This window comes from Lathamus discolor, chromosome 15, assembly GCF_037157495.1.
Source record: "Lathamus discolor isolate bLatDis1 chromosome 15, bLatDis1.hap1, whole genome shotgun sequence".
NCBI classification, from domain to species: Eukaryota; Metazoa; Chordata; class Aves; order Psittaciformes; family Psittacidae; genus Lathamus; species Lathamus discolor.
The window spans coordinates 2,338,197-2,349,505 of NC_088898.1; the positions used below are offsets into that span (position 1 = coordinate 2,338,197).

Below are 11,309 nucleotides of genomic sequence, written 5' to 3' on the forward strand. Positions count from 1 at the left end.
AGCCAGCTTTGCCTGCTCATGCTGGGATGGCTGCTGAAGATGGGGAAGCACCCGCACTGCCAGGGCAGAGCACAGGGCTCCAGGACCACGTGCTAACAGCAGCTTTCCCACCAGGCAATTTACTGGGACTGGCCGGGGGTGTATGGTTGGGTTTACCCATTGCATCGTTAGAGGGAAAACCAAATAGAAAACCCACAGGTGAGACAGGGGAAGGATGATGTTGGTATTGCTACAGGAGGCAGTGAAGCCAACACACCGGTGAGGCAGCACGAAGCTGCTGGATGCTGCAAGTCCCAGGGTTGATGTGCAGCAGTGAGGGGCTCCAGGGATTTGAGTCCTGTTAAATACCAGCCTTTTGGTGCAACACCTCTGCCCCTTTCCTTGCCCTGCTCGCGGCTGCGCAACCACTGGTGCCTGCCCCTCACCTGAATGACTCTCCGACTGAGGCCCGTCATGTCTGCCAGCTTCTGCAGCGTCTGTGCATCGGGGTTGTTGTCCTGAGCGAACTGTGCCTGCATGACCTGCGGAGCGGAGGGTAAAGGGCGTCAGGATGAGGCCAGGGAGCCGCAGCCCCTTCAGCCCCCCCGGCCCAGCCCCACTACCTGCAGCTGCTCGGCGGTGAAGGAGGTGCGAGCCCTCTTGGCTGGCTTCGGCTGGCTGTCCTGCTCCGAGGGCACAGCCCCCTCCAGCGTGATCCCATTGCCTACGAGAGAGAAGCCCCCCGTGTGCTGCAGGTCAGGAGCTCCCCTGCTCCCCTCCTGCTCCTGTGTGCAATGGCCGCTTGACCAGGGGACAACACGCCTGGCATCGCAGCACAGGGCACCCACAGCATCCCTTGTGAGCAGGAGCAGGAAGAGCAGAGCTGGAACCACCACTTGTGAGCTGCCAGGGTTGCTGAGCCCCTCCATGCACCAGGAAGGAGACACCAGCAGCCCTGAAGAGTTCACTGTTGAACTAAGAAAAATGAAGCAGCGGGGAATGAGGGATGGGGGAACAGCAGCAGGAAGACGGGTGTCAAGGTGGTGTGTGAAGGAAAGCACTGATGTCCTGCTGGCCCTGACCTGGGCACACCACTTGGCTTGGAATGGACTCTGCCCCTGCTGGGCTCACCGACATCCTTCATTCCTGCCCCACACTGCTCCCTGTGACCCCATCTTCCCCTGCATACGCTGCCCCCCATCAGTCGCTTCATTTGCTCAGACAATTTCACTCCTTCCCCCAGCCCCAAATCCTCACAGCACCCTGACCTCCTCCTCCTGGGTCCCAGAACAGGAGCAGCACCGTCCCCATGGCCTTGGCATGCCCAAGCTCTGAACAGCAACCACACCAGCGGGGACACACCAGGGAAACAATGTCCATGCAGTTGCTAAACATGGCATTAGGATGAGCCCAGCCATACCACAGAGCTATGGAGCCTGCAGGGATCCTCGCCGGGGTCCCCATGCAGCCCCCGTGGTGCCCTGCCCGGGCATCGGCAGCGCAGTGCAGCACCGATGAGGGGTGGATGAGGGAGGATGCCTGAGCAGGACTGGCGCTCACCCCGCTCCCAGGATGCGCCTGCACAACCCGGTGCTCGCTCTGCAAGCTGGACCAGGCTGTGATTGTCTTGGCTTGAGTTGAAGGACTTTCTCATATAGTTTGACTTGTTCTTTTCGGATGATGAATGGGACTCTGACTTCAGCAACATCTGTTTATTTTTCTTGTATGTAAAACCTCATGTGCAGAAGAAATTGCTGGGTAATTACTAGAGGGGGGAGCATGGCCCTCCAACTCCGCAGCAACTGCAGCCCTCCAAAGCACTCCCATTCACTTCTCAAAACCAGGGGACACTTGGACACGGGACGCTCACCACATGCCCCAGCACTGTCTGACACTGTTGGGACCCAGCCCACACCAGCAGGTCCTTATGAGCAGCACCAACCCCACTGTCCCAGCTCCTGGCTGGGTTAAGAGCCCTGCAGGACCCCCCAGCACCAGCCCCTGTGACCTTGCACCAGCCTGCTCCTCCAGGCCATGCAGCCTCTCCCCCTCCATCCCTGCTCCCCACCGCCTCACTCATGCCTCCACAGCAGCCGACCATATGGACCAACATGCTGTGAGCCCCATCCTGAGCCGGGACCCTCGCAGCCCAAACGGGCACTTTGTTTTCATCCTCTTACTCAAACACTGTAAGCAGAAACACATTATTTTCATGTCAGGTTGATTAATGGCTTCCACATGCTGCATGGGCCAGGACATGGTGTTTGCCTCCCCATGCCCACCAAGCACTAGCAAGGGGCACAGAGGGCTGGAGTCCTGTTCCTGACCAAGGGTGATGCCCCAGGAGAGTCCTGGGCATAGCAGCCTGTAAGAAGGTGGCCCTAGGCACTTCCCTCATTGACTCTGAGGCTGCCCAGCATCCTTGGCACCCCGCTCTCACCCAGTGCAGCACCCACGTGCAAACAGCCTCACATCCGCAGCAGCCGTTGCTCCCATAGGGGAGATAAACCCGGCCTCAACCCCAGCCCATGGGCAGCACCCAGCCTGGCTCCCCCCTTCTCCAGCACAGCCAAGCTCCTACAGCATCCAGCTCCCCTGAGCTGCAGTCACTGCCATACCAACACATCTCAGGTACTTTCAGTGCAGGACAGCCCCCAGCACTGCCCGGCCTCCCTGTGCACCACAGTGAAGCAACCCCAATGATCTGAGCATCCCCCTGTGGCTGCTGCCATGCAGGAGGATGGGGCTCAAGGCAGGAGCTGCAGCACTGCATGAGCTCAGTGTCACTGGCTGGATAGGCAAAGCAGAGGCTGGTAGCAGGGACAGCAGCACACGGCAAGGTCTGGCTGGGAGCAGAGCATCCCTGGGCGGGCAGGGCAGTGGAAAATGATGGGAAGGTTCTGTCCCATCGCCAGCTTTCCCACCTTCTACACTTATGACTCACAGCCTCCAAACCCCAGTGGCCTCCTCACACACTGCACGCTGGGCTGCAGGGTTTGTCCCCAGCATTGCCTGTGGCACACGGCTCTGCCACGAGCCACTGGGGTTGGAACTAGATGATCTTAAAGTCCTTTCCAACCCTAACTACTCTATGAGTGCTACCAACGCACTGACTGCCTCCAGGAGCACCCTGCCAGCCCAGGGCCTCACACTCAATCCCCCCCAGTGCTCCCCATCACCCTGTTCTGGTGACAACAGGACCAACTTGGCACCCCATGATGGGGATCAGCACAGGGGGACAGGGATGGCGCCGGGGTGAGGCCACAACCGCGGCGTCGGGGCTGCGTACCGTTCTCTGCCGCTCGCTTGAGGTTCTCGATCATGGTGTCGTAGTGGATCCGGCACAGCACCTTCTCCTCCACCAAGCCGAACTCCTCGCCGGTGGAGAGCTGGCGCTTGCAGGAGAAGCAGGCGAAGCAGGCGAGGTGGTAGGCGTTGCCCCGCGCTCGCCGCACCCAGTCGCTGGCGTAGATCTGCCTGCCGCAGCGGGCGCACTTGGTACCAAACCGGCTGCGGGAGGAGAAGAGGATGGGTGAGAGCAGGCAGCGTGAGAGCAGGCAGAGGTGATGGCAAGGCAGGGTGAGGGCCCATCGCTCGCCCCATTCACGACACCCATGCAGGGAAAGCGCTGCAGCCAAACCACCCCACCGGTGCCATTGCCCCGCGGTGCAGGCAGCGGTGCAGGCAGCGGTGCAGGCAGCGGTACGTGACTCCCCGCAGCCCCAGCGGAGGGGCTGAGGTGACGCACCAACCGCCATGAATCAGCTTCCAAGCCCGTGGGCTTTTTATTTTGATAACAGCCAGTGTAAGACTCAATGGAAACTGTGTCAGAGCCGGGGCTCTCCCATTGCCATAAATCAAAACATGTGTGTGCTCCTCACACGTACGGGCCCAGGCATCTGCTTCTTCCTCCTACCAAGAGGTCTCCTCACGGCGAGAGGATGATGATGGCGCTTAAGCGACTCACACTGGGAAGAGGCAGCAAGAGGCCAGGATCCCTGCATTGTGCAGTCAAACCCCACCATTTCTGCCAGGTAATTCCTGGGGACAATGAGGCCCCCATGGCCCTGTGCCCCAGCCCAGCCAGAATGTGCTGCCTGCAGCACAGGCAGGGTCAGGCACGGCTTTGGTTTGGCTTCTGCATTTGAGCGTTACCGCTGCTTAAAGGAATCACTGTGATGAGCAGCAGCGAGAGCAGCAGGGGAGAAGCGAGCATCTTCGACACCGCTCTGATATAGCCCTGACCACAACCCCTGCCTTCCCCGCACACCTCCAGCGCAGTCACTGCTGCCACCGCTCACCGGGAGCTCTGCCCGCGCAGCTCCAGCATCCTCAGCACCAGCACAAACCACCAAGACAAACGCCCCAGGAGACCCCCACATGGCAAACCCTTCGTTCCAATCACTGCAGATGGGCGACGGAGGGGCCCAGGTCAGCCCGACACACGCTGCCCATGCCCGGCCCCACGCCGCAGAGCTGCCGCCCGCCCTGGGCTCAGCGAGATGCAGAAAGTCCTGCGCTGGAATTAGTAATTGCAAAACTATTTGGGAGGAAAAGAAAGGTTTGAATGTTTCAGCCTGACCATAGCTGACCAGGGGGAAAACATGTTAACAAGAAAATAAGAGGGCTGCTTCAGAGAGGACATTTCTCGTGCTGAAATTATACAGAGACTTAGCTAAGAGACTTCACTAATTTACTTCAGATGGGAACGCTGCAAGCTGACTTTGTGCCAGCTCGTTTATATAAACGCACAAACAAAAGAACTGTATTAATTTTTTATTTAGAAGTGAAGATCGTTCCTGTAAATTGAATTACTTTGAACAATGTGCTATGTAAACAGCCGGACTCGCTGAACGGCATCAACCGTGGGGCAGGCTTACCCGGCTAATAGCACGTGGTAATCGCTGCTCCCCGCTCAGACCCCAGCCTGCTGCGGGGAGGGGGGACACAGCGCGGGGATGGGCATATCACTGGGGATGAGGGGAAACCGAGGCACAGGGCCCCATGCGGGGTAGGTCACCCGTCCCCATCCCCATCACACACTGCCTGGGACAAGGGGAGACACCCAAGTGACCCCAGACCCACAGCTCAGTGTCCCCCTGTGATCCCCAAGCTGCTGGTGGCTGGGGCTGACACCACCATCCCCAACAGAGCCACGGCACTGGCAGTGCCCAGCGGGAGGCTGAGGCTCCGCAGCCAGACACAGGCACCGGGGCTGCACTGGCTGCGGCACCGGCAACCGCCGACGCTGCACCAACACCTGCACCAGCACCCACCGCAGGCACTGGGTTTGACAGCGACCAGGCTGAGCCGGAGCCAGCATCAGCACCCACTGTCACCCAATGGAGACCGTCACTGCAGGGACCGACACTGCCAGCGGCACAGGGACAGGGAATGAGATGCCTGCGAGCTCGAAACCACTGCAAACAACAGCTCAAAGATAAACCAGCCTTCAGTTCACTGAGCTCACGGGGCCGTGAGAGCCCAGAGAGCTTCATCTGTTCAGGACAATGAAGCACCAGGGGCTCCGCATGGCTCCTGCCACCCTTCTGGCAGGGATGGGGATGCGGACAGGGCTGTAGGAGATGCAGAGCCAGAGGCTTTCTCTGAGCCCAGCGCTGCAGCACAGGCCAGCGCATCCACAACCACTGGAGCCACCGCTTCACACCCCGCATGCACAGCCTGTGGTCGGGTGAGCCGATGCTGCCGGCTCTCCATGGCGGTCACCAGCAGGAGATGGAAACTGCCAACAGCACTACCAGGAAAGACTCATCCCAGAGACTCATCCCGCCTCCCCCAGGGGCGGCTGCAACATCTGGGGCGCAGGAAGAGCAGAGGCCGGAGGACAGCCGGCTGCGCCCTGGCTCTCACACATTGCTGGTACCTGTGTGCCGCGGCCCCCTGAGCCCGGCTGGCCATCCCTGCCTGCAGGGACAGGGCAAAGGACACCCAGGGCCACCCACAGCACCGAGCATCCTTCTTCCCTCTTGGGCCCGCTCTGTAGAAAGCCCCCGACACAGCCTGCATGGTCAAGCTGTGGCTTCCAGACATGACCCAGATCCACAGCAGCGGGTTGTCTCAGTCTATCTCCAAACTGAGCCACAGCGATGCTCAAGCAGAATCAGCCCAGTGGGACATGACAGCAAGGGTTGACGGAAGCCACCCGAGCCCACACGCAGCACAGCTCCTTTGCTGCCCTGTCCCCCAGGGACACATTCCAGAGCCCGTGACTCCACACTCCCATGCCCAAGGGCTGCCCATGGAAGCAGGAGCCACAGGGGTCACAGCAGGGTGCTGCGGGAATCACACCGGGATCGTACCAGGCCTCCCTGCGACCCGAGCCTGGGAGCTTGGCCGCGAGCAGCCCTCGCTTTGCCTGGGAACGCAGTGTTCTGCTCAATGAGCTCCAGTTTGAATCTGGTTCTCCTCGAGCTCTGGATGCCAGATAGAATTATTTGACAAGACACAGGAAACAGCAGCGCTTGCTTAAAACACGCAGGAGGCCGCGGAGCCGCGGCGGCACTTACACAGCCCCCAACATGGACAGGGAAGGAAAGCTCAGACAGACCAGGCCTGAACACGTTCACTGTCGGGCAGCGGCCACGGGCAGCCCAGCGCCTGACAGACCCCCAGCCCCAAACTCTCGGGTTAGAGTTAGAGCGATGAAAGCCGCTGTGCGCTCGGTGCAGAGCGCATCCCACCAGCCCCTTCCCGTTTGCCTTGGCTCCAGAGCCCCGCGCGTGTTACGATGGGGTTTCTGCCTTGCTTTATGTAAAATAAAGCAGCAAACACGCGCTTCATCACCAGCAGATAATAAACACGGGAGGAACCAGCTCGAGAGCCAGGTTCCGGGTCCCGGCTGGCCGGGATCGGGCCGGGTGCTCCCAGGAGCCGCACAGGACGGAGCCGGGTGAGCGGCTCCCGAGCCCGCTTTGCCAAGGGGCAGCCGGGGGGTGCCTGCCCTGACCCACCCTGGCTCCCGGCTCCGCACCGGGGCCGCCCTCGGGGGCAGCGGGAGCGACCCCCGCATCGGGGCGGCCCGAGCTCAGCCGAGGGTCTCGGACCGGAGACTTGGGGGGGGGGGACGGACGGAGCGGCCCCGAGCGCTGCCCTCGGCGTTCACCGAAAATAGAAAATCCAGGCCCCGAAATCCGCTCCTTTTTGTGCTAAAGGCGAGTGCGAGGCGCGGTCTGGGAGCCCCCACCCCCTCCCAAACAAGCCCCCCAGGAACGGGGGGGGTCCTGCGGTGTTTTCAGCGATTTTCGTTTTAGTTTTCGTTCGCATCCCCGCTCCCCGGAGAGCAGAGCCCGGGAGGGACGGAGAGGTCCGCTCGCTAAACGGGGTTGTGTTTAATAGATGTGGTTCGCCGTGTTTGCTCGAAGGTAATTTGTAAATCCAGCCGCTGCGTTAAAAAAACCCCCAAACCCCTTCGGAAAGGTTCACTCTTCAAAAGTGAAAAATTAAAATTAAAAAATAATTTAAAAAAACCCCAACGAAAAAACCCAAACAAACCAAAATTAACGAGATCGGAACCGTTATTAATCAATGACAACGCTGAAAGTGCCCCGAAGCAGCACAACGGCACCGCCGACTTCCTTAAACCTCTCTGCTGAGCGTGAAGGAGATTTCGGTGAAATCGCCCTCGAAGAAAAGCTTAAAAATACCGATAATTATAATAATACCAATGACACCAATGACACCAATAACACCAATACCACCTCCACGCATCCCCGGGACCGCTCGGCTCCCGGTAGCCCCGCACCCGGCTCCGGCAGCCCAGGCACCGCGCACCCCGCGGCGGCATCGAGACCGGCTGGGACCGGGGCTGAGCCACGGGTAACCGGTACCCGGAGCCCGATGCAAACCACGGGCGAAACCTCGCAGGCATTTCCCTGCCCACGGCCCCGCTGTCCGCAGAGGCTGCCCCGACCCGCTCGGCCGCGGCAGGGGGATGCTGCGAGCCCCCCTCAGGGGTCATTCTCATTTCCTGCCGTGATTCCCCTTCCTCCCGGGGCAAACGGCATTCCCTCATCCTGGTGGGACGGGGAAAGCCGGAGCGAGGGGCTCCGGTGTTGAGTTAAACCCAAGTGAGGAGCTCGGCATCCTCCATCCCGTCCGGCCACTCTTTTTGGGGGGGGGAAATTCGTGGGTTTAGGTCTATAACGAAGAGAAACGCAGCCAGAAACATCCCCCCCCTCCCCCGGCAGGATTCGCTCCCCGGGAGAGGCGGGTGCGCACCGAACCCCACGGCAGCCGCCCGGTCGCGGGCATTCGTTTCGGTTCTTTAACGCCCTCCTGCCACGGACACCCCGGTATTTGCGATAGCGCCGGGCAGGCAGAGCTTCCCAAAAGCCGCTCAGCACCACAGACCGATAGGAACACGTTCACCCTCCCGGCAGAAACCGAGGCGATGCCGTTCAACCGGCCCTTCCCGGGGCGAGGGCACGGTCCCCGGCGCTGCTCGGGGCGGCCCGCACAGCCCGGGTGCGGGTCACGGCCCCCGGCAGTGAACCGGGTCAGGAACCCCTCCGGGAAGGGCTGCAGCTGCACCCCAAAAACCGCTCCTCCCCGTGCCCCGAGGGGACGCCTCTCCACCGGGCTGCTCCGGGGAGCCCGGCGGCTTCTCCGAGCCTTCTCCCCGCAACCCGGGGCCGGCGAGGACACGGAGCCCCCCCTCGGAGCGCGGAGCTGCCCCCCCCCAACTCCCCCCCCCCCCCAAGCCCGTGTGCCCTACCTGAAGTAGTCCATCTTGCAGAAGATCTCCTTGTTCTTGATGTAGCAGCTGTGCTGCTGCCGCAGCGAGGTGCGGCACACGGAGCACTCCAGGCAGCGGACGTGCCAGATGAGGTTGTTCACCTGCGGCAGAGAACGGGGCTGAGACCCGGGGGCCACCACCCGCTGCCCCCCGCCGCCCCCCGCCGCCGCTCACCTTGAGCAGGTACCGGTCGAGGATCTCCAGCCCGCAGCTAGAGCAGACGTTCTTGCCGGCCGACGGCGTGGAGGAGGAGGAGGACGGCGGCGAGCAGACGGACGGCGTGGAGGGCGTGCTGGGCGCCGAGCGGGCGTCCTCCTTCTCCAGGGCGCCGGGCAGCGGCTCCCCGTCGGGTTGCGACTGCGGGAAGAGCGGCCGCGGGGCCGTCAGCCGGGACCCGGTGTCCCCCGGAGCATCCCCGCAGCCGGGGCCCGGCGGGTCCCCGCCGGCCCCCGCAGCCCCCGGCCCTGCTTACCATGGCTCGAGCGTGCGGGTCGAGGCAGCGGGAGCTCCCCTTGGGCAGCGGCTCCGGCGGCATCACCTTGCGGGAGAGAGCGGGAGAAGGAGGCTGCGGCTCCATGCGCCGGGCGAGCGCGGGGCACCCTATATAAACCGCCTCAAAACAATAAATAAGAACTTTCTAGTGGCCATTTAAATCCTTTGCAACAAAAGCTGCGTCTCTTTAATGAAGCAATTTGAATGTGGATTGAATTCTCCCCCTGCCTGCACTTAACCCGGGCCTCTTGAAGTAATCGCTCGGTTCCCATGCGAGCCAAAGCGCTGAAAAAACCCCACAAACTACCTGCAATTAGAAATTGCCGTAAATGCCCGAGATAAGAGGTACCCAGAGTGTCAATTCCGGCTGTCAATCAGGGAATCCATCAGGCCACCCAAAGAATTGCAAATTTGATTTTTTTAATGGTAGTAATTAAAAATCGAAATTCTTCCCCCTCTCCCTGCGCCGAGCGCAAAACGCCCCAGAAAACGCCGGGATGGAAAATCCTCCCCGCGGGCGCTGGAGAGCAGCGACCGGCCGCAGCCCCGGCCCCGCTTACCGGCCCTCCCCGCGGGTGCCCGGCCCCGCTCCCGGCCCCGACGGCAGCACCGGCAGCGCTCACCTTGCCCACCTCGGCGCCGGCCGGGGCGCGGCGGCCCGGGCCCCGGGGCTGCCCGCCCTCATGGCTCCGGTGCATGGGGCGGGCGCGCCCCGCTCCGCCCGCCGCCGCCGCCGCCGCGCTCCGTGCCCGCGGGCGGCGCGTCCCGGGGCCGCGGCAGGAAGGGCGGGGAGCCGCGCCGGCCCCGCTCCCCCGCCGGGGGCGGCCGCGGGCCGGGCAGGAAGCGGCGCCCCCCCGCCGCGCCCCGGGGGCCGCCCGCCCCGCCGGGCCCCGCTACCTGCGGCGGCGGCACCGGCACCGCCCGCGGAGGGAGGGATGGGGGGGGGGGAAGGAACACGAGACCCGGCCCGGTCCTTCCCCCGCCGCAGGGCACTGCCCGCCCCGACGGGGCGCCCGGGCCGGGCCGGCCCCGGGGCAGCGCCGCCCCACGCTGCCGGGACCGGCCGCGGCCCCAGAGCCCCCCGCGGGGCGGGATCGGGCGCGGCAGCGCAGATCGCACCCACCACCGCGGCGTCTGGCCGCCCGCCTCTGCCCGGGCTGCATTAGTAACCTGATAATTCCCCGGCAAAGCCCCGGCAGCGGTTCCACAACGGAGTAATTGCAGGACGGTAACGTGAGCTGATGGCGGCCGGGGATGGATCCTCGCCGTTATTGGTTTTGACAGCTAAATTGTTAACCGAGAGGGAAATCAGATGAAAGCCATTTTAGAATAAATACAAGACATTAAGGTTTAAACATTGAGGTTGCAAGAAAGGCCGAGAAACCCCCATGAACCTCAGCCCCAGGCCCGCCAGCTCGTCCTCGGCTCTGCAGAGGGGACACGGACAAGTGCAGGGGAGCGGTGCTGAGAAAGGACAACTCAAACCACTCGTCCACACCGGCGGGGTCTGGATCAGCTCCGGCTGCTCCAGCAGGAACACGCAGGAGTTGACAGGGACACAGCCACGAACGCTGCCTGCTCCCGTGCACACGCGGGCAGAACGGGGCAACGCGGGTTCTGTTTGCATCCGAGAGCGATGCAGGGCTGGAGCAGCCGTGGCACAGCGCGGTAGCGCTGGTGGCTTTCTCTGCTCTCACAATTACAGACCAGGCACTCCAGGCCCTGCAAAGTCAGAGCAGGCTCAGGAACAGCGCGACTTCAACCCAGGCTCTGCCTTTATCCGGCCTAGGGATTAAGTCTTGGTCCTGTGGGGAAGCGGTGTCCTGCCCTCGCTGCCTGCCAGGAGCACATCGATCTCCCAAGTGCACTACACGCTGCCGGCACCAGAACGTGGCCCACACAGCGCTTATGGAATGCACAGCAGTGGAAGCACTGGGTATCAGCACCAACTTCATCCCTTTCTCCCCCCTCCGTGTGCTCCCTCCACCAATGCTGGAGCTCATATGAGGCAGTGATAAAGAGGCTGCGTGTCAACCATCACCTCAGCCCCAATCCCAAACCTGGGAGCTGGACACGCTCCGTG

At 62.4% G+C, this 11,309-nt stretch overlaps 1 protein-coding gene across 6 annotated transcripts in view; it reads right to left on the bottom strand.

The window, feature by feature from the left end:
• The window catches only part of LHX6 (LIM homeobox 6), a 31,790-nt gene extending 21,846 nt beyond the window's left edge, over nucleotides 1-9,944 (bottom strand). For 5 of the 6 annotated variants that reach the window (XR_010616083.1, XR_010616082.1, XM_065695228.1 and 2 more), the window contains exons 1-7: nucleotides 9,850-9,944; nucleotides 9,207-9,347; nucleotides 8,909-9,091; nucleotides 8,714-8,835; nucleotides 3,269-3,489; nucleotides 603-703; nucleotides 426-521 (exon numbers count right to left, since the gene is read on the bottom strand). Coding sequence is in view for 4 of the 6 variants with exons in the window: in XM_065695228.1 (XP_065551300.1) it covers nucleotides 426-521; nucleotides 603-703; nucleotides 3,269-3,489; nucleotides 8,714-8,835; nucleotides 8,909-9,091; nucleotides 9,207-9,347; nucleotides 9,850-9,924 (939 nt within the window). In the remaining 2 variants the exon portion in view is untranslated. The remainder of the gene's footprint in view (nucleotides 1-425; nucleotides 522-602; nucleotides 704-3,268; nucleotides 3,490-8,713; nucleotides 8,836-8,908; nucleotides 9,092-9,206; nucleotides 9,348-9,849) is intronic. The other variant, XM_065695227.1, reaches the window with a different exon arrangement.
• Nucleotides 9,945-11,309: the final 1,365 nt, after the last annotated feature.